General features: G+C 32.7%; 5 protein-coding genes, 1 long non-coding RNA gene and 1 pseudogene across 13 annotated transcripts; 5 read left to right on the forward strand and 2 right to left on the reverse strand.

The window, feature by feature from the left end:
* Window positions 1–655: 655 nt before the first annotated feature.
* LOC142524552 (remorin-like) lies at window positions 656–3,305 on the forward strand. Of its 2 annotated transcripts, XM_075628591.1 has the most exons (6): window positions 657–741; window positions 899–946; window positions 1,046–1,133; window positions 1,237–1,318; window position 2,240; window positions 3,067–3,305. In XM_075628591.1, the coding sequence occupies exons 1-6, from the start codon at window positions 672–674 to the stop codon at window positions 3,258–3,260; spliced, it is 483 nt and encodes a 160-aa protein (XP_075484706.1). In that variant the 5' UTR covers window positions 657–671; the 3' UTR covers window positions 3,261–3,305. The 2 variants fall into 2 exon arrangements, with proteins under 2 accessions (XP_075484705.1, XP_075484706.1); XM_075628590.1 differs by lacking the exon at window position 2,240 and having other exon boundaries at window positions 656–741; window positions 3,031–3,305.
* A 1,044-nt stretch (window positions 3,306–4,349) lies between these two features.
* Window positions 4,350–9,587, reverse strand: LOC142525569 (transcription factor MYB17-like). 2 transcript variants are annotated; one of them, XM_075629882.1, is made up of 4 exons: window positions 9,486–9,587; window positions 7,555–7,763; window positions 5,679–5,808; window positions 4,350–5,132 (listed from the first exon to the last, which is right to left on the reverse strand). In XM_075629882.1, exons 2-4 carry the CDS (start codon window positions 7,736–7,738, stop codon window positions 4,505–4,507), a joined length of 942 nt encoding a protein of 313 aa, XP_075485997.1. In that variant the 5' UTR covers window positions 7,739–7,763; window positions 9,486–9,587; the 3' UTR covers window positions 4,350–4,504. The 2 variants fall into 2 exon arrangements, with proteins under 2 accessions (XP_075485997.1, XP_075485996.1); XM_075629881.1 differs by lacking the exon at window positions 9,486–9,587 and having other exon boundaries at window positions 7,555–7,937.
* A 4,088-nt stretch (window positions 9,588–13,675) lies between these two features.
* On the forward strand, window positions 13,676–16,524 carry LOC142524683 (protein FAR1-RELATED SEQUENCE 5-like; annotated as a pseudogene).
* A 471-nt stretch (window positions 16,525–16,995) lies between these two features.
* On the reverse strand, window positions 16,996–18,640 carry LOC142524694 (uncharacterized). Its single transcript, XR_012814947.1, has 3 exons — window positions 18,270–18,640; window positions 17,569–17,623; window positions 16,996–17,486 (listed from the first exon to the last, which is right to left on the reverse strand). It is a non-coding gene; the product is annotated as an uncharacterized LOC142524694 (long non-coding RNA).
* A 48-nt stretch (window positions 18,641–18,688) lies between these two features.
* LOC142524693 (F-box/LRR-repeat protein At3g48880-like) lies at window positions 18,689–21,175 on the forward strand. 6 transcript variants are annotated; one of them, XM_075628749.1, is made up of 4 exons: window positions 18,689–18,952; window positions 19,166–19,218; window positions 19,791–20,217; window positions 20,289–21,175. In XM_075628749.1, exons 3-4 carry the CDS (start codon window positions 19,859–19,861, stop codon window positions 20,845–20,847), a joined length of 918 nt encoding a protein of 305 aa, XP_075484864.1. In that variant the 5' UTR covers window positions 18,689–18,952; window positions 19,166–19,218; window positions 19,791–19,858; the 3' UTR covers window positions 20,848–21,175. The 6 variants fall into 6 exon arrangements, with proteins under 6 accessions (XP_075484864.1, XP_075484868.1, XP_075484867.1 ...); XM_075628753.1 differs by having other exon boundaries at window positions 19,959–20,217; XM_075628748.1 differs by having other exon boundaries at window positions 18,691–18,952; window positions 19,816–20,217.
* Window positions 21,176–22,278: 1,103 nt separating this feature from the next.
* LOC142525585 (uncharacterized) lies at window positions 22,279–27,168 on the forward strand. The gene is made up of 4 exons (XM_075629900.1): window positions 22,279–22,481; window positions 23,380–23,435; window positions 23,960–24,016; window positions 24,572–27,168. The coding sequence occupies exon 4, from the start codon at window positions 24,803–24,805 to the stop codon at window positions 25,553–25,555; it is 753 nt and encodes a 250-aa protein (XP_075486015.1). The 5' UTR covers window positions 22,279–22,481; window positions 23,380–23,435; window positions 23,960–24,016; window positions 24,572–24,802; the 3' UTR covers window positions 25,556–27,168.
* On the forward strand, window positions 25,812–27,254 carry LOC142523964 (uncharacterized). The gene has a single exon (XM_075627693.1). It carries the CDS (start codon window positions 25,812–25,814, stop codon window positions 27,252–27,254), a length of 1,443 nt encoding a protein of 480 aa, XP_075483808.1.
* Window positions 27,255–27,353: the final 99 nt, after the last annotated feature.

Below are 27,353 nucleotides of genomic sequence, written 5' to 3' on the forward strand. Positions count from 1 at the left end.
AAAAAAAAAAATTAAAAGAGATCGATCTGATCTATGTATGCAGTGAAAATGATATTTTTAACCTAAAAATTAATATTTTAACCTAAAAATTAATATTTTTTCACGAGTCGAGTCATATAGGATACCCTTATCAGAAAATTGACTCATAAGACCGTTTCATAGTAGTTTTATGATAAATCTTATATTTTAGTTTTCTTGTATTTGGTGTTTAGTGTAAATGTATTTTGATTTTCTTGGTGATTATATTTTCAGATGTAAAGCGTTACGTGGGAAGGAATTTGTAATTTTTTATTTTCTTATCATTTTCAAAAGTGCTTCTACTTCAGAAGAAATATATCAAATATATTATTATTTTTATATTAAACTATTTAGCTATATATACAATAATAGATTATCAATTTTTGTTAACAAAAAATCACTTATTTTTTAAAGTTTATTATATAAATTTAAAATTTTGTATACAAAAAAGATTTGAAAATATCACTCATAAAATCTCATTAGACTATAGTATAAAAATAACTTCCCTATTAGCCTCTTCGACAGCACCCGATTCACTGACAATTCAATCGTAAGAAAAATTTGTAAGTAAAGGCACCCTTTCTTCTCCGTATCTAGGTGTTGTATTATTTGTATGTATGTGTTGATATTTGAGATGTTTTTATTGTCTTTGAATGGCAAGGAAAAAAGGGTTCTTGGTTGCTCTGATAAAATTGTTCCTCGAGTTCGAAATTGGGTTTCTTGGTACATGTTCTTTAAATTCAAAGCCACCCCTTTTGAAATTTGTTTATGTTTTGTAAAATTGCAAATTTTGACTTGTCCTACTTGGGAACACGGTGATTAGCCATTGTTAAGCCAATATTTCTCTAACCTTCGACTTTCTTTTTGTTCTATGCTAAAGAACCAGAATCTACCGAGAAGAAAGAAGCCGAGGGATCCATCAACAGAGGTAGTCAAGACTATATAGAATATTGCTGCTACTCCTTTTGTTTTATATTGAATGAGGCGAGAAAGTTACAAAATTTTCCATCATATCTCACTACCTCAGATGCTGTACTTGAACGGGTAGCAACTGAAAAGAGGCTGTCCTTAATCAAAGCATGGGAAGAAAGTGAGAAGTCAAAAGCTGAAAACAAGTAAGTCGCATTAGAGATTTTTCAATACTTGTCCGAGTCCACGAAAAATATGGAAAAAGGAGCATTTATAACTTGTGGCTCTTTTCTGCTGTATTATTGACAGAGCTCAGAAGAAAGTATCCGCTATTGGGGCATGGGAGAACTGCAAGAAAGCTAATCTAGAGGCCGAGCTTAAGAAGATTGAGGTAACTAGCTATACATCTCAGTGTATTTTATGCTTTTTGATGCTACCCCACCTCCAACCCCTTCCTTTTTTGCTGTCAAGTAGGCAGAGCCGTAGAGGATGTTGTTTTGAAAGTTCTAAATTCAATCATTCGCATATTGCTACGTGCATGTTAGTTAGTTATTAATCCAAGTTTTTTTAAAAACAAATTACACTTTTTTCCATTTAATATCTATTCCCTGTTTGCTTGATATACTTGTGCATGCCCCAGTTATAAAAACTCCCGGTGAGTATGGCTTTAATGTGGATTTTAACTTGAAGTGCTATGGTAATGCTTATTCGCCTACATGCTTGCTGCTAAATAATTTGTAAAGCACATATCGGATTTTTGTGACAGAAGTTTCTCTTTATATTTGAATTCAATAAAGTGCTTGCTTTGCATTGCATTTAGGCTCCAGGGCACTCAGAGCAATTTAATTTACCTTTGCCCCTTTAAGAGCTAGTAGTAAATAAAACACATTGGATGTGTATGTGAAGAATATAATAAAAAGAATTGCTAAAATATTTACTTAACAATTTGTATTTTAACTATTTTAAAAAGAGAAACCTTAAACATGAATTTGTCAGAAAAATACTTCCCAATAAATTAAATTTAATAATAGTTTTTATTATTAAATTTTGCGTATTGATTATTTTCAAAATTAGTCATTTGTATTCTTTTAGTTTTAATTTAGCTTAAATTATTGAAAATCTACATTTGAGTCTCAAATTTAGTTTGTATAGCTTCACATCCTTATTTCCCAAGTTGATGTTGGGTTAGTTCCAGGAGTATATATTTTGAGGTTCAAAGGAAAGTTGAGGAGATGATTTCCAAAACCACCTTCAAACTTCCTTTCTATTAAGTGAATCTCAAGTTTAGTTGAGTCCCAAATAGGACATTAAGGGTGTAATCAAGTTGAGTTGAGCTCAAGTATCACCCTACTCTTGAGCTTGTCTCGACCAAAAAATAGTACTTGAACCTGAGCTTACTACGAGTTCGAGCTCAATTTGAGTAACTTTTTAGTTATTTAAGCTTTGGTTCACTTCTTAAATCTCTTTTCACAAGAAAACCTTTAATTTTTTTAAAAACTTGAACACTGCAGTATGTTAATATGATGAAAGTAAGATAAAATATTCATTTCATCAATATATGTTAAAACATAAAAAAAATTAATATTAAAATTTTGAGCTCTATTACTGATAGAATGCTAGGATCTAAGCTCGAGCATGGTTTGAGATTGTACTTGAGCTACCGAGTTTGAGTCGAGCTTTGGCTGAGCTGCTCTTGGTTACATCCTTCCATAAGAATATAGGGTCCGTCCCTTTCATTCATACATAGAAATAGAGACTAGTGATTAATGTTCGAAACCAGTAGTTTTTTGCTATTAAATTGTTTTTTATTTTCAATTTGGCATGGTGCTCAAATTTTCAATTCACATGTGTGCATATAATATGATGTGAGATTTTTGTTTATTTAGAAACAGACACGTTCACCTGGCGGGCATATGCCGTAACCCTAAAACGACAAATTTAAAAAAGAAACAAAAACAAAATCAGATCACCCCATAATTTTCCATCTTTGTTTCAATATTTCACGGGTATTTCTTTACCATGCTTTATCATCCCTTTGATCACAAGGTTTTGAATAAATGATATAGTCGTCGGCATGCAAGTAATGTGGAGTGCATTGTGCAGAATTTGGTTGTGATCCAGTATATGAATGTTTATAAGAACAACTGGAGAAAAAGAAGGCAGAGTACATTGAGAAAATGAAGAACAAGGTTGCACAAGTCCACAAGACAGCAGAAGAAAAACGAGCTATTGCTGAAGCCAAACGCGGGGAAGATCTTCTCAAGGCAGAAGAGATAGCTGCCAAATACCGCGCTACTGGAACTGGACCGAAGAAGTTACTTGGATGTTTCTAAAGGTGAAATTATCTTGTCCAAATGTCAAAGTGAAGCTTTATGTGTGTACATGTTCTGTTCGAATATTTGTTTATTTTTCAGATGTATTGATTGTGTGGTAATTCGATGTAGAATTCATTGATGGTGGCCAACAACTTCATTATTAAGTGTGCACAGTTATGTATTATTTGATACAGGTTAATTAAGAGAAGTGATTACGTTTCAAGTTTGTATGATAAATAATTTTTATTTCTTAAATTTTCTCCTGATATTTTGGATGCCAAGAGGAAAATCATTTTTGTGCTTTGATTTCGGAGGTTATGCATAATTGTTGGCCATTGTTGATGTTTACTGGCCAACACGGTTACATTTGAATATGATATGAAGTTCGAAGATTTTTGCATTACCATCAGTTGCAATAATAAGTACTTTCATCCTACAATTGATATTATCACTGAATAATTAATTCTCAAGTGAAATGTCTGAATGCGACGGTAACTTCTCTTCTTGGCTTATGTGGCAGCAATGGTTTTTTATCCTGATAAATCATTGATTTTTTTCTTACTCTGAAATGTATATCAATCGTTTCAATTCGATTTTGATTGTTTTGTACAAAACCTAATAGACCAAACAAAGCGATACCAAATCGGGGTAGATGATTTTTTTTTTTATGTTATATTTGGATGGATTGATTTGAAGCTATGAGTTTCAAATCCATAATAATAAATCAATTAGTTTGTTTGAGTAAATCCACTTGAAAATGAAATTCATATCAAAAATAGTTTTTTTTTTTAGTCATTGTGGTGAATCTCAAATCTATTCGCAAAATAGTCATTTCAAAATTTCCACTCAAATACTCCCTCAAATCCAAATCCCACGAACCAAACTTATCTTGTTTCTTTTACTGTCGATTCAATTATTTTGATTGTTTGTGTTATTTTTGTCGGAGTTTCAAAATAAGGTGGAATTCTCATCCCTTAATAGCATCATTAACTATAGTCTACAGGTTTTACCTTAAAGAAACATTTAACAAACATGAACTAACCTATAATTAACATGCTACCTAGAATAGGATCTCATCGATTTAATGTTACTACCAAAATATCAAACTTCAGATCATGATAGAAAATGTTTCTTTTCAAACTAGTATTTCTGGTTTAGATTGAGCTCGAAAGGTTGACCAAACTACAAACAGTCCTATACCAACTAGACATTCTTCTGGCGAAAATTATCACATTGACGGCACCAAAGGAAGGTCACTGCATCTAATATTGGATAGAAGCAGATGCATTATTAAAGGATTCTTGAAGGAATCCCATATAGTTGCCTCCCGCTGGAAAATCTAGTAATAACTGTAACATTACATCTGCTGATTCATCGAACTGGTATGGTTTCGGTAAATCAGAACAGGCTGCAAAAACTTCTGCTTCCTTTATGCAGCTCACAGGTTCCACATTTTGGCTGGCCATGGATTTGGAGAGTTGGTTTGAAGCTATGGAGCTAGATTCAACTTTAGTCAAGGATGATGTTTGAGAAGTTGGGCTGTGAGATGATGTGTCGCCAACCCATTCACTTGTACACTCCTTGATTTTTCGAAATGAGTCGCCGACTCCAGAGTTCCACAGACGGAGGAAGAAGTCTCCTTCGGATTTGTTCTCTGATGGTGTAAGCTGTTCTTCATTTGGTGGATAAGATGTGACATCGAGTTGAATGCTCTCTGATTGAACCATTTGGCAAGACAGTGGAGATTCAAGATTTGTGTCGACTGACTCAGAGGAGTGAACTGGCTGGTTGGAGTCTACGCTGGTAAAGCGCTTCCTCAAATGTGAGTTCCAAAAGTTCTTGATATCGTTGTCTGTTCTTCCTGGTAAACGCGAGGCTATTGCCGCCCATCTGAGAGTAGTAGTGATTTAAAATCAGGATATTGATTCACCTACACCCTTGAATCTTGATGTGGAACATAGCTTAAATAGTGGTAGATGCCCCATAGTTCCTTCTTGTTCCTCGAAGAAATATGAGGAAATAACAAACAAAATCCAGGTCGAACTTTGGAGTTCAACAGATCATCTTCATTGTCAAATACGATAACTATATCCAAAATTATAGTTTGTGATATAATAGTATAATTCAATTTTTTAAAGTGATATAACAAATGTTAATTGTAATAATAGTATAATTCAATTTAAGCACCATGATTATATTGGTGTACCACATTGCAGCCATAAAGTATCAGGACATTTGTCAGTTTTTGTCATCCAACCAAAACCCCCCTCAATTTTATCAAGTAATGTGCATCCAGCACTTGACTTCTGGTTCTAATACCAATTATAGGCAATTCTTTTTTTTTTTTTTTTTTGGGGGGGGCCGGGGGGGGGGGGGGTGTGGTGGTGGTGGTGGTTTGGAGATGCAATTAAGGGGGTGAGAAAGGCAATTCCTTACTTGTTACCGAGTGTTCCATGTAGGTCAATGATCCTTTTCTCTTCCTCTGCACTAAAGGGACCGCGTTTAATGTCAGGTCGAAGGTAGTTTATCCAACGAAGCCGACAGCTCTTCCCACACCGAAGGAGACCTGTAGTTGTCGCATAAACAAAAAGCTCTTCTTATCATCTTGAAAAAAGCTCGTATTTTTCTTTTTCGTGGACTAATCATGCTTCTCTGATTCTAGCATTCGTTTCTTGGTTGAATATCAATATTGATTGTTGAAGATTATCAACTGATAAAAGTGTGACACACGGAAATGATAAAGCAGAGAACTGCTGACTTCTAGTGCTGGAGCCTTTCTAAATCGTCGTCCTATTCATTGAAAGTGTGTAAGGTATGTAAAAGCAAAATGTCTCTTGATTTGTAATTTTACTACTCATTCTTGGTTCAGCGTCCAGTTCCTCTGATAATAGTTCAGAGGGTGATCTTAGGACAACTTGTTCATCTGCGAGATAATCGCTGCAAGGGACCGAATTTGAATGCGGTCCAAGTCAAACAGAAGAGCTAAGCCAAGTCGAAGGAGTCATGTTAGCAGCCTTGTGATCAGCAATGATCACGATACACCACTCGTTCCTTCTATTTTAGGATTTCAGAAAGACACAGCATCACATCAGGAAAATGTGTTTCTGCCCTCCCTTTTAAGAAAGAATAATCAATATTTCTTTTTATTTTTTATTCTTTCAGGACAATCATTCGTGACCATGGCACAATTTACTAGTGCTAAAACCATCAAATGGTTAAAAGATACAGATACTAGAGGAATTCCTTCTATTCATTACTCGGGACCAATCTTATAGATGTGTTGTTCAAGTTGCAAGCTAGTCGAGTTTAGTTCTAGCACTATAGCCTCGTAATTTCATTACTGGAGCTTGATTGAGTAGTCAATCGGGATATATCCTTTTCTGTTTCTATCCACAAAGTCTTCGTGAATCCATAGAATTATCGTTTTTCGATTTCTTGGTTCCAAACTGTTATTTCACAGTTCTTTCAGCTTTTCTTGATTTCACATGTTTATCCAGACAAATCACAGTTGAAACGAAATGAAAAGACTTATGTTAGAACCTCTAAATAATAGAAAAAATGAAATATATATTTCTTTCTCAAATAGCCTTCAGTGTCTCGAGCTCGGCTCAGGGTGACTGCTCTGAAGTTCTTCAGAAGCAATCATACACTCCACATGCCTCACAAAAATAAAAGTAGAAAAATCTTCAAAAACTAGGACAAATGAGATCCTTGTATGGGTAATGTTACATAACACTTTTCAAATTAACTCCCCACTTTTTCTATCAAATGCCCAATTTTGACAAACAAACATTAATTGTATTTATGGACTTAAAATCAATATTCATTTTCCGGAAACATAATTAACGTATTTATGTACTTTCAAATAATCTTCTAAAGAACACAATTTCACCTCAATCCTCTACATTCAATCTATTAATTCAACTTTTTTCTCAGTCCCAAAAATAATCATGGGATTATGTTACAACTATACAAATAAATTATATATAAGAAATAAAATAACATTTGAAAAGGTAAGTAAACGTAATAAGATATTACAAAGTGTTCGAAAATGTAGACAAATATATATTTTTTTCAAAAAAAATGTTGCTCCCGATCATACAACTCAAGGAATATATCTCACATCAATGGAAACAACCAAATTTAAGCATCTTTTCGCTCAGGATCAAGATTCCCACAGCTACTAGAAAAATGATAGATCCAAATGCCAAGAAAAAAGAAAGAAATATTTTAGCAGAGCTTGATTTAGAAGTCAACTACATAAAACAGCTAGCAAATGAATGGGCATATAGCATAAGAAAAAAAAAATAACCTGCAATTTTGGGGAGATTTCTCCAAGCGCCATGCCCATTCTGAGTGATAAAATCAACGAGAATCTTGTCTTCTTCAGAAGTCCAAGCCCCTTTTCTTATCCCTTCTTTCTCACAGCATGCCGTTCTCCCTTTCTTATTCTTCCTTTTCTCTTCTTCCTTGTTTGTATCTCTCTTTTTCACCATTTTTTAACCAAAACCCACAAATTATCTGCCCCAAAATCAAAATGCAGTTACACAAGCTAAATGATATTCAAGAAAAAAGTGTGCTTTTGGAGTAAAATTAGAGTAGACGACACAATAAGGTGGAAAGGTGAAGAGAACAGTTCAGGTTTCTTGGGAGGGCTGAGTGACCAAGGACTACTTGAGGATTCTCCTATTTCGCCTCCGGCTAATTAGTACATTTTCTCTTCAAACAAAAACAAAAACAAAAACAAAAAATATTATTTTAAAAATTCGCTTAAAATTTTAAAAAATAAAAAATATTTCTTGATTTATTTATATATTAGATTTTTTTTTTCAATATATATTTTTTGGGACGAAAAGTTCACTACTTTTTCAAACCACCAAAAAATAATAATGATAACTTGAGTTGAGCCTACTCTTTACGTATTGCACATTAAATTCTTGGATGGCATTGGCATGCATCTACGTATACTATAGACATACATACAAATACGTGTGTGTATATAACTCCAACTCACATATCTCAGTACAATTCCAAATTTATGTTCCGTCAATTCATATGAATAATGTTTATTTTTTACATATGGATGAAAGATACTAGTACTTTACTATTTTCCCATGCTTCCATTATTTTGTTCTATCCTCCTACAATAATTGTATATATAATTTTGATACTGATGATTGAGCATCATCATATCATCGTCGTAAGCATTTGTACAAGAACCGATGATATAATGTCGTGTATATACACGACCGTCACTTCAGTCGGTGCTCACATATATATCAACAGTGGATGTTTACATAGGCACATGTATAAATATAATTTGCGGCACAGAAGTAATTAATGATGAGATGAGAGTCCGATATAATGTGTATGTAAGTATATATAGTATTAATTAATTTTAGAATCATGTATACTGTATTAATTACTTTTAAATTGAATTAAATCCAACCTCCAGTTGAAAACGCCTTTCAACATTTATTTTGTTCATTCAAAATAATAGAATTTAAGATTTGATGAAGTATTTGACGAGAGGATATAAAACGACATAGTATGATAGATTTGAAATTCATTACAATGATTCAAAAAATAACTATTTGATATTTGAATTTCATTCTCAAATGGATTTGCCCAAAAAAACAATTGCTTTGTTATTATCGATACGGAATCTCTAACTTTAAAGAGTAGATCTCTAATGAGACGGTCTCACGAATCTTTATCTGTGAGATGAGTCAACTCTACCGATATTCACAATAAAAAGTAATACTCTTATCATAAAAAGTAATATTTTTTCATGGATGACCCAAATAAGAGACCCGTCTCACAAAATACGACCCGTGAGACCGTCTCACACAAGTTTTTGCCAACTTTAAATACAAAAACCCAAATACAACTTAAAATAAAAGAATTGCATTTATTAAATGGTAAAAATTCCATCTTTGACTATATCACTATTATACACACAGGCAACATTTTCAAAATCAATAAAAGTTCAGATTTTATGGAATTTTCTTACACGGAAAATATATAACATTAGTGCCAATCATGCAAAATTATAATAATGAATGCCAATAAACGAAAATTCTCACACCCCACTGTATTTCTTAAAAAAAAATCCTGCGGGCACTGATGTTCTTCGACAAAGCGAGAGATGACGAGAGGAGGCACACACATTATCCATACATATATAGTCTGTGCATGCAAAGATACATAAACAATTCATACGTACAGAGGGATTGTGCTTACCTGGAAAGCAAGATTAATGGAGCAGTTTGCAGAGAAGAGAAGAAGGAAGAGTACTGTGTAATTTCATCGAAAGCCGTTTCTTATGGTGGTGACTTGCGATGTTCCATTTTAGCTGATTTCATGGGGTTGTTTTTTTTGTGCTTTCCAAAGATGACAAAAAGATTGTGACCCTTTTCACCTTTTATTAAATGAAAATTAATTAAAGAAGAAGAGTCAAATTATATTCGTTGAGATTACCTCAATCTCCCTCATTTTCCAAGCAATGTAATATGCACCACTTTTACTCTTTGTGCAACGTGCTATATATATGTCATTTCTTACCTTCCAAACGTAGAACTAATGGGCATTAGCATCCGATAATTGTATACTTGTATATAAAATATTATTTATTTATTGACGCAAATATATTTATGTTAGAATAGTGATATTTCACGTAAATTTATATCTGAGGTTTTAATTTGCTATGTTTTTTTTCATAAAAAAATAGAGATTATGGGGTCGAGGGATGTTTTTGAAAAGGAAAAAGTGGTATATTTTAGAGACCAAAATTAGTTATTATAAACTAAAGTGAGTATTATTCATCAATCAAATATAAAATAGTATTTTACTTTTCTAAATAGAATATTTTTTTTCTTTTTTTATATTGTGGGTATCCTTGTCTTATTAGAGTCAGTATTCAACGAACTAAATTGTGGTTTAAATTTTATTGACTCTTATGTAAAAAAAATATTTATTTTAATATTATTTTACGGTTTAATTCAATTATGACCATTACTTTATTTATATGTCCATCCAAGATGCATGATAAATCCCTTGAATATACAATAGATATCATGAAGTATGTCTCGCAGCATAAGATAATGAAATTCATTAAGAAGTTTGCAATATATTTTAAATAGGTTTCTAGTCGAATCAGATGTCTAAAATAAGAATAAAAGTCACTTGAGCTTTAAAACTAACATCTGTTATGTAAACGACATGTTGCATTGGTAAGGATAAGGATAAAAATCACTTGAACTTGACACTAATTTCTGTTATATAAACGACATGTTTCATTTGTAGGGACATGAAGATGTCTATTCATACAGATGAGTGATCATTAATGATGATGCACTGAACAACTCTACATCGGATTTTCCAAGTGATTATCACTTCTCGAGTGAAAAAGTCCGCAATTATGGTTGTACAATATTAGTCCTTGATAACATAGAGGCTCTGCGTACTGGCACAATACTTTGACTCATTTATCGACTTCATTGAGGGTCATCAAGTGACGAGGTTGGTTGCAGTTTGAAATACATAGGAGTCAATGCCTTGTAGTCAAGGATTCACTAAAAAGGGTGCTCGAAAAAAGTTTTGATGATATTCATCTGTGATCAGTGTTCTAAAAAATATCATCTATAATTTTTTAGGCGTCGAGTGGTCTCGCTCACCGTCCCAATTTTTATAAGCCATCTAGGCGGTCGTATTATGTAATATATAAAATTTTTCTATTTTTTTAAAAAAATATTTTACAACATATTTTTCAATCAATTTGTATCATATATAAAGAACAAAAATATAATATCAGAAAAATAAAAAGATAAACAAGAAAAAAAATATTTAAGTAAAAAAATGGCCTACGCAAAATCATATATTTAGATAATTTTTAGAACATTGCATGTGATACACTACACCTCGGATTTATATATATAATAATAATAATTTGTAAGTAACATAAACATTGACCTCCAAAAATAATAAAGAGATTGATACATTATAAAAATAATAATTTTTTTAAAAAAATCATATGATTCTATGATACCTTTCATATTTTAAATTAATAATTTATTAAAATTATAAAAATAAATATCACATATTTTTTAAAGAATTGGAATATATCTATACTTTTTTATATTTTTTTTTAAAAGGTAAACTTAATCTGATCTCATCTCTTTTTACTTTTGTCATTTGGAAGTTATAGGGTTGAGTTCTCAAATTATAAATGAAAAAAGATAATATTGTTAATGCTTTATGTGATCTTTTGTGTATCACATGCTCTATATTTACATATATTAGCATGTTTGTTGGTGGTTAAATTATAATCAATGATAATGATATTAATCAAAATTTTAAAATTATTTAATTTTCGATTGTTTTCCTAGCAAGGAAAAAACTTGTGTGAGACGGTCTCACGTATTATATTTTGTAAGACGGATATCTTATTTGGATCATCCATGAAAAATTATTACTTTTTATGCTAAGAGTATTACTTTTTATTGTGAATATCGGTAAGATTGACCCGTCTCACAGATAAATATTCGTGAGACCGTCTCACAAGAGACTTACTCTAATTTCAATAAGCTTTCTAACATATTAATTTCATATTTGATTGATCAAATAAATAAAATGTAGTTGATTTTAATTAATTAAATTCACTGAATCATAAATTTGTTCTATACACAATTAATTGTGGAAAAGGCAAAAACTTATGTGAGACGGTCTCACGAGTCGTATTTTTTTAGATGGATCTCTTATTTGGGTCATCCATAAAAAATATATTAGCATAGTTTGGTACATGGGACAAGGGAGGGATTGATAAATAATCCTCCTTATTCCATGTTTGGTACAATATCATGAGCCCTTGATAAATAATTTTTTAGAAGGATAAAATGTTCATTCTATTGGGTGTGATAATTTTAATTTAATGATAAAATACATTACAAATGACTTAATTGCCCTCAATTTATAAATGATTTTTATAAATCTATGCTAGTAGGTAGAAATTAAAATCAAATAAATATTTTTATTTATTTTTATATATTTTATAATATGATAATTATATAAATGAATTCGAGATAATTATATAAATAATTTTTATAAATATCAATAAAATTATTAGTATCACTCGATTAATCTTAAAAATTAATACTTGACTTGACTCACAAAATCAAAAGCTCAATTATCATATTATATAATATATAAAATTAGATAAAAATAAATAAATCATGCAAACACTATCGACGCATGAACAGATAAAAAATATGAACTCAAGCAACAACTTTGAAATTATAAAATTTATTATGATAAGGTTAATTTTGTCATTACAATCTATATATAAATTTAATCACTCTTATTAAAATCATACCAAACATTAAATATAATATCATACATCTTATTTATCATTAACTTATCCTTATATTATATATCACATGTTTATCTATCATGTGTACCAAACTATGCTTAAGAGTATTACTTTTTTTATTGTGAATATCGGTAGGATTGGCATGTCTTACAGATAAAGATTCAGTGAGACCGTCTTACAAGAGACTTACTTAAAAAGAAAATTGACATATTTTTTTATTATTTGTGTTATTTATAATGATTCCTTATAAATGACGAATATTCTCAGAAAAATTATTTAAATTTTATAAACATTACTCACATTAAATAAAAGGATTTTAAGACAGCCAGAATTCATTGGTGAATTCGATTGTGCACGTGGACTTTTTATTCCTTTTTATTTTTAAACCAAAAATAACAAAAAACAATAACTATGGTTAGGGTTTGACGGGTTTGACCCAATAATTCAAAAATTAATTCACTTCCCGCATACATCTTTCATTTTAGAATTGTAGACTACCCTTTCCCATTTCTTCTTCCGCCGTTCACACTTCTTCAACGTTGCGAGGTTGAACAAAAATTGGGACAAAAATTGGGACATCAGCTTCCTTTAAAGGTATAATTTTTTACAAGAAGTGGGCGAGTTTTTGAATTCTTCACTTGTTCTCTGTTGTATTACTGTACTGGTTATATTCTATTTCATGAATTTTATAATGTTACCTTCATCGGAAACCCCCCCTCGATCTGCATTTGTTATATAATGTCTTCCAAGCAACAGCGGAGTAGCTCTGGTTGTGATACCGAAGAAAGGAAGAGGAAGCCGAAGTTAATATCAACTTTGGTCAATTGAATAAAATTTGGGACAAAATTATTTTTATTTTTATCAACAGATTTTTGTTCATGAACTGGAATCAGTGAATAAATTATTTTTATTTTGGGAATGCATATTTAAGGCATTGAGAAGATGTAGTAGATGATTTTATATAAGTGGTTGCAATGTGTTGTTTTATTGAAATCGTTCGTTGTATAAATAACTGGTATTATTCATTTTTTTTGTTTTTTTTTTTTTGTTTTTTCAAATTGCATAGTTGGAATATGGAAGATAACGAGCCAATTTCACTTGAGGAGTTGGACGGAAACTACGATGAAGAAGATGACGAGCAAACTGAACACCACGTGGTTGAAAACTTTGAGGTACAAAATGAAAATTCGGTTGTTGATGTTTTGAAGAGTAAACTACTAGTGGGTACGGTTGTGAATAGTGTGGAAGATGCCTATTTATTATATTGTCAATATGCACATGCCAAAGGTTTTAGAGTGAGGAAGGGTGACCAACGATGTTTTTCTCATACTAATGAACTTCAGTCCAAAGAATTCATCTGTTCATGCGAAGGTTCAAAAGACGAAAGAAATTCTAGTAAAAGGATTCTAATTTATCAAAAGTTGATCACTAGAACTAACTGCAAAGCGAAATTGAAGATCACAAGGGAAAAAGAAAGTGAATGGCGGGTGAGTAGATTTGTGGAGGATCATAACCATGAAATGTTTGCATCTGATCAAAATCACTTGTTGAGATCGGCACGCAATATATCACATGCAAAAAAATCGACTTTAGAAGCCATGGTAAATGCTGGAATATCTGTCTCCAATGCTGTTTCTTTTATGGAACATGAAGCATGTGGGATAGAGAATTTAGGTTTTATCAGAAAGGATGCATATGATCATATGAGTCGACTGAAAAAACATACAAAAGTTGAGAATGGAGATGCCACTGCGCTTATTAAATATTTTATAGATAAGGCGAATAAGGAGAATTACTTTTACTGGAATGTTTAGTTGGATGATGACGATAGAGTGATGAACTTTTTCTTTAGGGATTATAGATGTGCTGTTGATTATGAATTTTTTGGTGATGTATTGTCGATTGATACGACCTACAAAACAAATAAGTATAATTTGATTTGTGTTCCATTTGTTGGTATCAATCACCATATGCAAAATGTTATGTTTGGTTTGGCATTTATGTCAGATGAGACCGAAAGCTCTTTTGAATGGTTGTTTACAACATTTCTTGATTCTATGAATGGAAAGCAACCGCAAACTATCTTCTCAGATCAATGTCAAGCCATGATGAATGCCATTGAAACGGTTTTCCCAGATTCACATCACCGGTTATGTCAATGGCATATAAATCAGAATGCTCCTTCACACTTTGGTAGTTTAAATGATGATTCAAATTTCAAGAAGTTGTGGTATAAATGTATGAATTGTTGTGAATCTGAATATGAATTTGAGGCAACATGGAAATACATGATTGATACATATAATTTGGATGGTCATAAGTGGTTGAATGGGATGTACAGAATCAGGAAAAAATGGGCGACTGCTTTTAGTAATGGGAAGTTCAGTGCGGGACTATTGGCTACTTCGAGGAGCGAAGTCACGAATAAGGTTTTAAAAAATACAGGCAATAAGATGAGTTCTTTGTATGAATTTGTGCTTAATTATACAAAGATTCAGAAAAATTGGCGATCGAAAGAGAAGACAGAGGATACTCGTTGTCGTCACGGTAAGCCTCCACAGATTTTGAAAAACCATCCTTTGTTGATTCATGCTGCTGATGTTTATACAATTTCTATTTATCAGTTATTTGAAATTGAATTGGTGAATTCTTTGAATTGTAAATCTCTTGAACCACCAGCCTGTTTTGGCAATGATTGGAATTGGATTCAGATCAAAGTAAAATCTCATGATGAAAACTCAATGGTTAGGCATGTGGTGTTCAATAAGCAAAGTCATGAGATAAAGTGCAGTTGTTGTAAGTTTGAGACAATGGGCATTCTGTGTAAACATGTTTTGATGGTGTTTAATTGCATGGATGTCAATGTTATACCCAAGTGCTATATTTTGAGGAGATGGATGAAGAACATAAAAAGTCGAGTTAGCACCGATTTGCAAGAAAGTGGCAGTGGTGGTGATGGTGGTGCTCATGTATCTCAGATGGAATTTGTCAACCAAATAATGAGATCGGTATATGATCTAAGTCAATTGAGCAAACCCTATGAGTGTGCGAGAAAAACATTATATACATTGGTTGACACCGCAAAAGATGAAATCTCCAATCTTGTGCAAAATTTGAGTATAAACGAGCAGTGTGATGATGATCCGAGTGAAGATGAAATAGGCGAAGTATGCATTCGTAACCCTCTTACTGCAAAAGCGAAAGTGATTACAAATGCAAATATTACACGACACTGGGATCGTACGAGCAAAAAAAGAAAAGGTAAAAGGAAAGGAAAAGGTGAAATCTCAAGTAAGTATTTATATACAATTTATTTTATTCATCTACATGATCATATTATACACTTTATGTACTAGTTGATGTTTATATTGGTTTGAACGCGCTACATGAAATAATAGGGAAAAAAAAAGGTCAATGTTCAGAAGATGGCAACAAAACACGGGAAATAAACTTCATACAATCACTATCGCAAAATCAGTTTGCATCCCCGCAATTTCGATCTGTATCTGGGCACAATGACCAAATGCAATATTCAAGTGAAACGGTAACTTAGTTTTTTTCCATAATTGTATGCATATTTGTATTACATATTTTTTTATATTTAAAATACAGGTAGGTTATACTAATTTCTTTGAAGCTTCTCAAATTAATTTACCATCTTATTCGTTTGGGGCTCCTCCTACATCACAAGGACATCAAGTAAGGACTGTTGTAAATATCAAATAGGTATTTTTTACAAATTTATATTTGATTAAATTAAATTTACGTTGTTTAGGGATTTGGTCAAGAAAATTGAAGGAAGATTGGGGGGACTCCAAAAGCAAAGAGTTTATAACTTCTCAGTAATGCTTTGGCAGAATCTTTGTTGTTGTATCAGAAATTGTGGTCACAAATCTCCTTTTCTTTTCTAGGCTGTAATGGCCAATCGTAGTTCTTATGAGTTTGTAATTCCTGATGGTTGAATGAATTCCGATACAATTAACATCAATTCAATGCTCGATTATTCTACTGCTTAGTGCTTCAAATTAAATGAGATTGTCATTTATTGTTTCCGTTGAGCAAGGTTTGATAGAACTTTGAAAAATGGGCATCTTGAACTAGCTATGAGAGAAATATTCACTGAAGTATATGTTATCATATAATGGAGACGACGCTAATATTCTAAGGTTTTATAGGAGCCTTGTTGCTGTGATTCTGGAATCACTTGCCGATATTCTGTCACAAAGATGTGTGAAGTGTGAACCAATTAATTTATTCCTTTGATTTAGACCGAGTTTTTATGTACCAAGAAGACCATAATTTAATTGGTTATTCCGTTAAAGAATTGTTATATGCTAAAACAAAACTTTCAGAACTGTACACGTGATGCGTTTACGTATGAAGAAACAACATAAGAAATAACATAAGAAACATCTCATTAGTACATTGAGAAACAACTAAGAAACAACATAATAAAAATCACAACAGTACATTAACAAACTAAGCCAACATGTCAAAAGAAATAAACACTAGACATCATCACTAATTTTCAGAGATTCAAGTATTGCTTTGAGCTCTTCAGAAATCTCAATCATTTTTAAGGCATTTTTCTGATGCTCACGGGCTAGGTCTGCCTGAGCATCTATCAATTTAGCAATTTTTTCGTTATGTTTGGCTTTTCTACTAAAATTTTCGGTGGACGTTGAAATTTCAGTGGACGTCGAACTTGAAGCGGCATAATGTTTTTCCATATATTCTTCAAATGCTCTCAATGTCTCTGCTTTACTGTGATATCCCTTGTAGGAAGCCCCACGAAATCCATTTACTTGCACTTGTGTCTCTTCCCAACGATCATAAACACTAGGTTTTTTTCCAGCAAAAACAACATACGTTTTTACCTAAATTTTAAAAACATTTTCAGATAAAGTCAATACTAAGCATTAATAAATTTAAAGTTTGGTAGTATAATAAAAAATTTACCATCTTAGCAAGTTAGCTTTGCTGTACACAAATCGTTTCGACTCAATCCTCAAAGCTGCATGTGCGATATGGTAAATATGAGTATTTCCTAAAAGAACCAACACATGAAAAAGGAATTCGAAGTATTCACATGGTTTGCCAGTATGCTATGCCACATGCTATGCCAGTGTGTGACGTAACTTTGCCAGTATGCTATGCCACATGGATTCTTGTGTGCGATCAATTTTAAAAAATTTAAAAAGGAATTCGAAGTATTCACATGGTTCTCAACATATAAATTCAATCTTCTCCAAGATAAGAATATTGCAATCTGGAAATATCAACTTTAGTTGTTTATTTGTCATAAAGGATAGATTGCTGCCCTTATGAGAAAAAATAGACAGGCAAACTGAGAAGACATGCTAAAACTTAAACAAGTATACACAATCAAGGTTCAATAGTATGCATCCAGGGCCCTTAATTATATAATTAGAGAATACACCTGAGTGACATCATAAATTCCTTTGCCTCACATACTAGTAAAAAAGCGGATATGAAGTCGAAACCGAAGGAGATAAAAGAAAATGAAAAGCAGCAGGGATAAAGCACAAATACATTCAAGACATCAGTATTCATTTTCTATATAGTCAAAGACCGGCAAAAAATGAAACGACTCAAAGAAAATATGTGCTTCACGATCAGTATTCATGTTTTCCTTGTACCTGCAGCAAGGTACGATGGAAGCGTTGCTAATGGCGGAGCACGGTGGAAGCCATGGAAAACAACTAGCGGCGCAGGCAACGAAGAGGCGACACACGGTGGAAGCGTTGCTAGCGGCGCATGGTGGAAGAGGCGGCGTCCGATGGAAGAAGCGAAGAAGAACAAAGGTAGATCAGCTTGAAGGAATTTACCGTCGATTGTGTGGCGTTGAGGGAATTCACCGGTGGGTAGATTTCAATTCAATTAACCATGGTAAGGTTTGGGCTTCAAAGTGGTGATTTGTAGCGATTTTCTGAAAAGATTTTTTTAATAAAATTAAATGCCACGTGTCGCAATTTCACTGGATTCAGGCAGTGCCTGTTTAGGTATAATCGAAATTGTACTAGTGTGAAATCAACGACTATTAGTTCCATTCGAGCGTTTTGCACGAAAATAATCACATTTGGCAACCGGCTTTTTGGGTGTCAGCAATTCAGATAATCTCTCTTCGAGATTCTGTACTATATAGTTCGTTAATCCCATGAAAAACAAGCCCTTTCGTGTCATTTCAAAGCCGCCTCCTATTTGGGTCTCTTTCTTCATCTCACTCACTACATTTTGCCTAAAATTATAGTGTTAAAATAATTTTAAGACAGCCCACTAATGGAAAAATCAGAGTATGAGCTTTTCCTGCTTTAATCGAAAGGTATCAGGCTAATCTTGGTCTATTTTCTTGTTAATTTTTAATGTTTCTGGTTTGTGTTTGGATCTTGATTCTGGGACGTATATGATTTGGGTAAAGCTTGACGCGGATGTGAAAAAGGTTGTTTTTTTAGATTTATTGAGGAAAACTGTAATGGATGCTTTGTTGTTTGATTTTTTTTCTTGTATTTTACGATGTAATGACTTTGGTTTTCAGGGTCGGTTGTGAATTTCCGGTACGATGATTTGCTGATCTTTGTGGCTCCAGAGGTAGTGATGTGTGATTTTGAGTCACTTTTGCTGATCTTTTTATGCTGCTCCCACCCATTTCCAAGTTTTATGTTTTACAGCTTCTTTAATTAGATCTCATACGGAGTCTTTGTTACTCCTTTCTTCCATCTGGTTTTAATAAATGGGGAGGAGAAAGTTTCTTGTCGGAGAAACAAGATTATTTGTTCACCATTCCTTTGCATGAGAATTTTTTTTGTCAGAACTGGGAAATTTGAACTTTGAAATTGTGGTTTTCTTGATGGAATTCAGGTTCATTTGTTGATATCCTTTTCTATGCATGTATACTTAAGAATTGAGCTTAAGCGTGATCTTCGTTTGGATAATTGAAGTTTATGGTGTCCAGTCATGAATATAGTGGCCTGGTAACATAAACTTATCAATGTGTTGTTATAATTCTTCGAGTCTATTACAATCTGGCTTCCAAGAGCATTTTTTTAATGGGTGATAAAAGTTTGTTTTTTGGAAACAACAAGAAGTTGTTGAGTCTGGAAATAATGACTTAATCTGTGTGCCAACTTGAGTGGCAATTCGACTGGCTGGTCTTCATTTAGATAATTTTTCCGGTACCTTTCCTAGGGTTGAGACTAAGACGTCTAGGAAATTTTCGCAAACTTGTGCAATGGACGATGAGCTCTCCAGTTTGAGAACTTGGGAGGATATGAATCATGATATTTTGGTTAAGATTTTCCGAACCCTGGACATCTTTGATCTGATCTCAGGGATTGGTCAAGTTTGTAGCATGTGGCGATTGGCGGCTTGCGATCCTTTACTCTGGAGGAATCTTGATTTGTCGATGCTAAAATCAAACTTCATTAAAATACCGTTAGAGCCATATGTATACGTGGATGGTCGGTCTGATAAGACGTTGACTCGAGTTTTGAAGATCTCCTTAAATCTCAGCCGTGGAAACATATTGACATTAATTTTTCACTACAATCTCTACATCAGCAATGATCTGTTGACTTACACAGCTGAAAGGTACACCTGAAAACTTGTAGCTTGTCCCTATTATTGAAACAGAAGAATGCAACTAACTGTCTGTATTGCAGGTGCCCTCGTCTAAAACGTCTAATCATGCCTGCATGGAACAGAATAAAGGAGGCTGGAATATGTCATGCAATTCATATATGGAAAGATCTCGAGTCACTAACAATGCCTAGCATATCAAACCCTCCAGTTCTAATGGAGGAAATTTCAGAAAATTGTAAGAATTTTTCCGAATTGAAGATAATGGGGCCCTTTGATGTTTGCTTCACTTCGACACTCGTTGCCTTTCTACCTAAATTGAAAGTTTTAAGCCTTCGATGCTCAATGATTCTGAAGGATGCTTTAGTTATTATCTTGGATGGATTGAAAGGGCTAGAAGTTCTCAACATATCCCATTGCCTACTTGTTGATGTCCCTCCACCTCCTGCACCAAGAAATGTACTCAGGAAGCTTGACAGCACGATTTTCGAAAGAACTGGTAAGTTGAAAAAATTTATATCGTGTATGAACGATTCGTGTGTGATGTGCCAACGCACTAAAAACGACGAAGGGTTGATGAGGTGGTACAAGTACGTGGAGGATCTTTGGAAAGTAGATGAAGTGAGATCACTCGCGATCTGATCCTGTCCCTTTCAGTGGCCGTTTGAATCTAATAATAGGTGCAAGATTCAGGACGATGAAATAAGATATATGTAGATGGTAAATACTTGGTACAAGTCATTTTGCATGATACTATAGTTGATAACAGATCGGATTGTGTTTATTTTCTTGTGTATCTGAAGGGTTGTATTTTCTTGTGTATCTGAAGGGGTTGAATCTGTGATGATGGAGGTCATAGATGTAGGTTCCAACGACTAATGAGTTGCAACATCGTTGTTGTAAATTCGAGGGCGGCGATGCATGTATTGTGTGTGCTAATACTTGTAGTTTATTGAGGAGAGTTTGATAATTGGCTTTTCTTGCTATTTCATTCATTGCTACATTCTGGGTGAAAATGTCAAAAAGAATTAGCTTATATTAAATCTAACAGAGGAACCATGGACTTGTGAATTTGATGAAATGGAAAAGGTTCATGTACTATATTTTAAAGAATTTTTTTTTTAAATCTTTAAAGAAATGACAAAGAAAGTATTGTCTATGAATCGAATCAGCCACCGGCGCTTCCTTCAAATAAATTGAATACGCAGATTTCTTGAAGTTGAGGATAGGACGGAAAAAAAATACAAAAACTCTTGTGAGATGGTTTTACGGGTCATTTTTGTGAAACATATATTATATTTGGTAAATAATAAAAAAAATATTATTAAGAAAAAAGTATTATTTTATATTATAGATACGTACGAAGTTGACATGTTTCTCGAATAAATATACGTAAGTTTACCATTCATCTTCAAAATTTATTGTTATATTTTCTTTAAAAAATAATATTAATTCTAATTGATATATTTAAACTTGTATTTTGCCTTTGATGTATTTAAGCTAATTTTCCATAAGGGTGGAAAATACAAGTTTAAATATATCAATTAAAATTATTATTGTTTTTTAAAAAAAATAAAAAGGAAAAGACAGCATTATTGTATAATATGGTATGCCTTTTTTGAAAAATGAAAACCCAATAATTCGGATCAATGTCTATAATTCACCCTACTTCTATGGCTTTTTTTTTTAAAATATTATAAATTAATTAATTCATTATAATAATGTGGCAAAGTGGAGAGTTTTACAAAAATGTTGCAATCCGGGACAATTTTTTTAAAAAAAAATTAAAAAAATAAAAAAGAAATTGTGTCACGGATTCAAATGAATCCGTGACAGACTGTCCCGGATTCTGAATCCGGGACAGTCTGTCACGGATTCTGACTCGGTCAATTTCGTGTATAATCCGTGGCCTCTTTTCCTATAAATTGCATCTAGTGTTCGACATTTTTCCATCGGCGCAAACATTCATTTATCAATCAGTATTAGGCATTCTGCGCAAATATTTTTTCATCGATCCTTCGGCACTAATATTCGACATTCTTCCTACTCAACTATTTTTTTCTCGTTCCGTGGTATTTTTTGTTAGTTATAATTTTTGGAATCGTGAGGAGTATTAGAATTTTGGAGAATTCCGTCGAATCTCTGTCTAATTTTTTTTCTTTCTATATTGAATATTTTTTTGTATAATATTTATGATAATGTTTGTTATTTATTGCAGATATTTAAAATCGTTCGCTGATTCAATTACAAATTTCATATAACTACATTTTGAAAAGGTAATTTCCATAATTTTATATATTTTAATTATGTTATTTATATTTTATTAATACAATTAAAATTTTTTTCGTTTGCATTTTAATATTGTGTATAATTTTGTTAAAGGAGACATTTATTAATCGCGTGACTTATGAAAACGACAAGTTTTTTTTTTTCTTTTAACAAAGCAAAAAAAAAAAAGGAATTCCATTAGTATTGAACTGTTATGTAGGGCATGCTGCGATATTCGTTGTTTAAAATTTTGTTATGATATCTTACGTGAAATTTTTAACTCATCGCGTGCACTGCAATATATAACTAGCTAATCATGTAATTTTTAATGAAAGACCCACTTAAATAAATTATATATAAGTTTTGTATTAGTAAATTCATTAGTATAAATTCTTTATTTCAAGATTATTTAATTAAATATAACTAAGTTTATTTATAATATAGATAAAAAATATAATAAATAACTATTTCTCACCAAAACTTAGATATATTATTTTCGTACAATTCAAATTAAAATTGTTAGTATAAGAAATTGATATAATAAATAACAATCATGTCTCACTAATTCAGGCTTTAAATAGAAAGGCTTCTCTCTTCAGCGTGTATTGACCTTCCATTTCTCTAATATACCGAAAATATTTGTTCATCGGGTTGCGAGAAATATACCGAAAATATTTGTTCCTCATATTCATTCTCGCAATTTATTTATTTATCTGATTCATATGCGCAAAATCTATCTTTTTCACTTCGATCTTGTATTAATATTATTTGTTGATTTTATCATCCTTTTCATTTGAAGATATATCGAGAGGAAATGTTTAATTTCGTTGTTAATAGTATATTATATATTAAGAATAATATTTTCTTTTGTGTAGTTTTTTTGATAATACTTGTCATTTATTTCAGATATTAGCACCGCTCGTTGATGCTATTACAAGTTCCGTGTAATTACGTACGAGAAGGTCATTTAAGTAATTTTTTTAATATTTTGTTTGTATTATTTATATAATAGATTGATAATTTTAATTAAAATATTTTTATCCAATTATATATTTTGAAATAACTTACTTAAAATTTGTGTGGTTATATACAAAACAATTTTGAAAAATATGTAATAAAATTGCACCGAGTATTTGACGAATTCATCCGTCATTCAGTACTTGTTCGTCATTCTTCTTGCGCAGCTCTTTATTTTGGTAACTCCGTGGTATTTTTTGTTAGTTATAAAGAATCCCTGATTCTCCTCCCTTTTTAAATTGCGTCTATCGTGTTATTATCGGAATTCCTAATTTGATTTTATAGTTTTCTATTGAATATCATAATTTTTGAGAATTGCGCCGAGTCTCAGCAATTCATAATTTGATTTGGGAGAATTGTGCTGAGTATTAGAATTTGGGAGAATTCCTAATTCGAATCTCTGTTTTTTCTTTCTATATTGAATTGTTTTATGTATATTGTATCTTTTAATGTTTGTAATTTATTGCAGATATTAAACTCCGATAGCTGATTTAATTACAAATTCCATACAACGACATTTGAAAAGGTAATTTAAATAATTTCTTATATTTTAATTGTATTATTTATGTTGTATTAATGTAAATATTATTTTTTTCGGTTGTATTATACTATTTTATAAAATTTTGTTACTAATGACTCTTTATAATTATTTCAAAGTTGCACGTCTCGACAGTACATATATATATTAAATTAATAATAATAATAATAATATTTATAATAATAATAATATATTTTTATTCAATAATAATAATAATATTATTAATTTACTTAGAAGTCTGATTTTAGTAATCAAATTAAGTTTTAAGGTAACAAAAATTTTATATGTAGTAAAAAAAATTTGAGAAATATAAATTTATCTTGTAAATTGTTCATTTGTTTCTGTTTATTATATTTTTTTTATTAATTTTAAATTTTTTTATACACTTAATTAATTGTTAAAATTGTTAATATAAGAAATTAATATATTTGAAAATTCTAATTACACATGTTTAAAAATCTAAATTTTAAATCTAAGTCATAACAATTTTTTGTATTAAATTTTGTTATGATTGTATACATTATGTCATTTTTTTTTGTGCAGACATGGATACTGTGAGAGGCTTACTGTATGTAGGTGGCTATGTCATTATTGAAGATGGTAGGGTTGGATATAGTATCCCCGCGACAAGGCCCATTAAAATCTCTCGGTCTATTACATTTTCTCAATTGGTGAATTTTGTGCATCAGAAGCTGGATATCGACCCATCAAAATTATGCATCAAGTTGTCAACGAAATATTGTTATAGCTCGTTGGCTCGTTACAATAAAGAGCATGTCTATATCACATGATGATAGTCTACAATGTATGTTTGAGTTGCCGACACTGGATTGCATGTACTTGTATGTTGATTCATCGCCAGTGTTACAGAACGTAAGTGATTACGATTTTGATGCAGTCATGCCAGTAATAATGCAAGGTTTGGGAACAGTAGGTTTGAATGAAGCGGGACCTTCTATGTATCACATCGATGAACAGTCAGGGCATACATACTCTGGGATCGACACTGGTCCTTGGGATCACCATATCACGGCTGACACTGAAGAAGACTATGCACAGGGGATGAATACAACACGAGAATGGGATTTTACTTCAAGAGGTTGGGATCATCATATCACGGGTCCATCAGGAGTTGATGTCGCATGGGGTTCTAGTAGAACAGGTCAATTGGATGCAAATATTCCCGCCCCAATTACAGAACACATGCCTGAGCAAGATGATTTATTCGGGGACAGTTCGCATCATGTCATGAATAGCAATGATGATTTGTATGCTACATCAAGTGACGGAGAAGATGATCATCATGTTGACAATGTAAATGAAGGGACATCGGCGCATGTGTTAATGTCTGGAGCAACAATGACAGAGAACGTTCCTATTGTACCGGAGCAACATTTACGTGAAATTCCTCAATTTTTCAATGAAGTCTATCATGAACAAATTCCAGATTCATTTGGTATTCCTTCTGCATCACGAACAAACTTTTACAATCCTGAAAGGCCAGAGCTGTGTAAAAATGGTTTTTAATAGCAAAGGTGAGTTAATAGCTTCTGTGAAGGATTTTTCTGTTCGGGTTTTGAGACGTGAATATATCGTTGTCGAAAGTTCTCCGACAATTTGGAAGGTCAAATGCAAGAACTGGTCCGAAGGTGGCAATCGTGGGTGGGGACTTCGAGCATCGTTCAAAAAAAGTTTAGGCTACTTCATGATCACAAAATATGGTGGTGATCACACATGCATGTCTACCCAAGTCGGTATAGATCACCACAACCTTGACGTAAACATGATAGCCAATACACTTTTGGGAATCGTACGTTGTGATCCTGCATACAAAATCAAATATGTGCGAGAAAGTATTAAAGAAAAATATGGTTATGATATATCGTATGCTAAGGCATGGCAGAGTTTGAAACGCGCGGTGGAGTTAGTCTATGGCACATGGGAAAGCTCTGTAACTTTGCTTCCTAAATATATGGGAGCTTTGTCGAAGTACAATCCAGGAACTGTTGTAGAATGGAAGCATCTTCGACCGTATGACCATCCACATAAAGTTTTGAACTTTGTGTTTTGGGCATTCAGACCATGTATAGATGGTTTTCGACATTGTCGCAACGTAATCAGTGTAGACGGTACCCATATGTACACCAAATATAAGCACAAACTACTCATAGCAGTAACATTGGATGCCAATAACCAAGTTTTGCCGCTAGCATTTGCGCTTGTTGATGAAGAAAATTATGAGTCTTGGCATTGGTTCCTCGGTAATGTTGCACGACATGTTACCAGAGGGTGTAGTGGTGTGTGCCTTATATCTGATAGACATGCGGGTATAACAAGTGCAGTTCAAGATCTCCCTGACTTCAAGCCTCCTCTTGGTGTTCATCGTTTCTGTTTGAGGCATGTTTGCTCTAATTTCAACAGCAGGTTCAAAAACATTCATTTAAAAGACTTATGTTGGGAAGCAGGGATACAACACCAAGTATCAAAATTTAATGCGACAATGGAGGCAATTAAAACAAATAATGCAGCAGCTTTCACGTATTTGTCAAACATTCCAAAAGAAAAATGGTCATTGGCTCATGATGGTGGATGGCGCCGAGGGATAATGACGACGAACATGCCTGAGTGTATTAATGGTGTGTTGAAAGGGGCGCGACGTCTTCCAATAACTGCGATAGTCGAGATGAGCTTTCAGCGTTGCGTGAATTATTTCATTCAACGGCGAGCTCGAAGTGATAAGATGCTGGAAAAAAATCAACCATGGACCGACTATGCATACTCTAAATTTGATATGTGGTCAAAAAAGTCAATTGAACATCGAGTTGTAAGATTTGACCAAAAGGATAAAACAGCATCCGTCGCGACAGGAGGAAGACCAGGTCGTCAACATCACGTACAAGCTGTGAACATTTCTACGCGTGATTGCACCTGTGGTAAATTCACCATATTTGGAATACCTTGTTCACATGTTATATGTGCAGCGAAATGGTTTGGTTTGAATCCCGCACAGCTTGTACAACCATGGTTTACATTGAGCGAATACGTGAACACATACGATGGAAGATTCTACCATATTCATGATGAACAATATTGGGATGAACCTACATTCCAATTACGACACAATGGTGTTCGTCGACAACGGAGGCAGGCTGGTAGAGATCGAATGACACGCATAAGAAATGAGATGGACCAGCCATCAACAAGGGAGAGACAACGTGGGAGGTAAAAAATCTACAATAACGTATTGTATTTTATTTTTAAACCATAACATGTGAAGTTATTAATGTAATTACAAAATTGTGTATAAAAATTTTGTATTTATTAA

The sequence above is a fragment of the Primulina tabacum genome, chromosome 14 (genome assembly GCF_025594145.1).
Source record: "Primulina tabacum isolate GXHZ01 chromosome 14, ASM2559414v2, whole genome shotgun sequence".
Classification (NCBI taxonomy): Eukaryota; Viridiplantae; Streptophyta; class Magnoliopsida; order Lamiales; family Gesneriaceae; genus Primulina; species Primulina tabacum.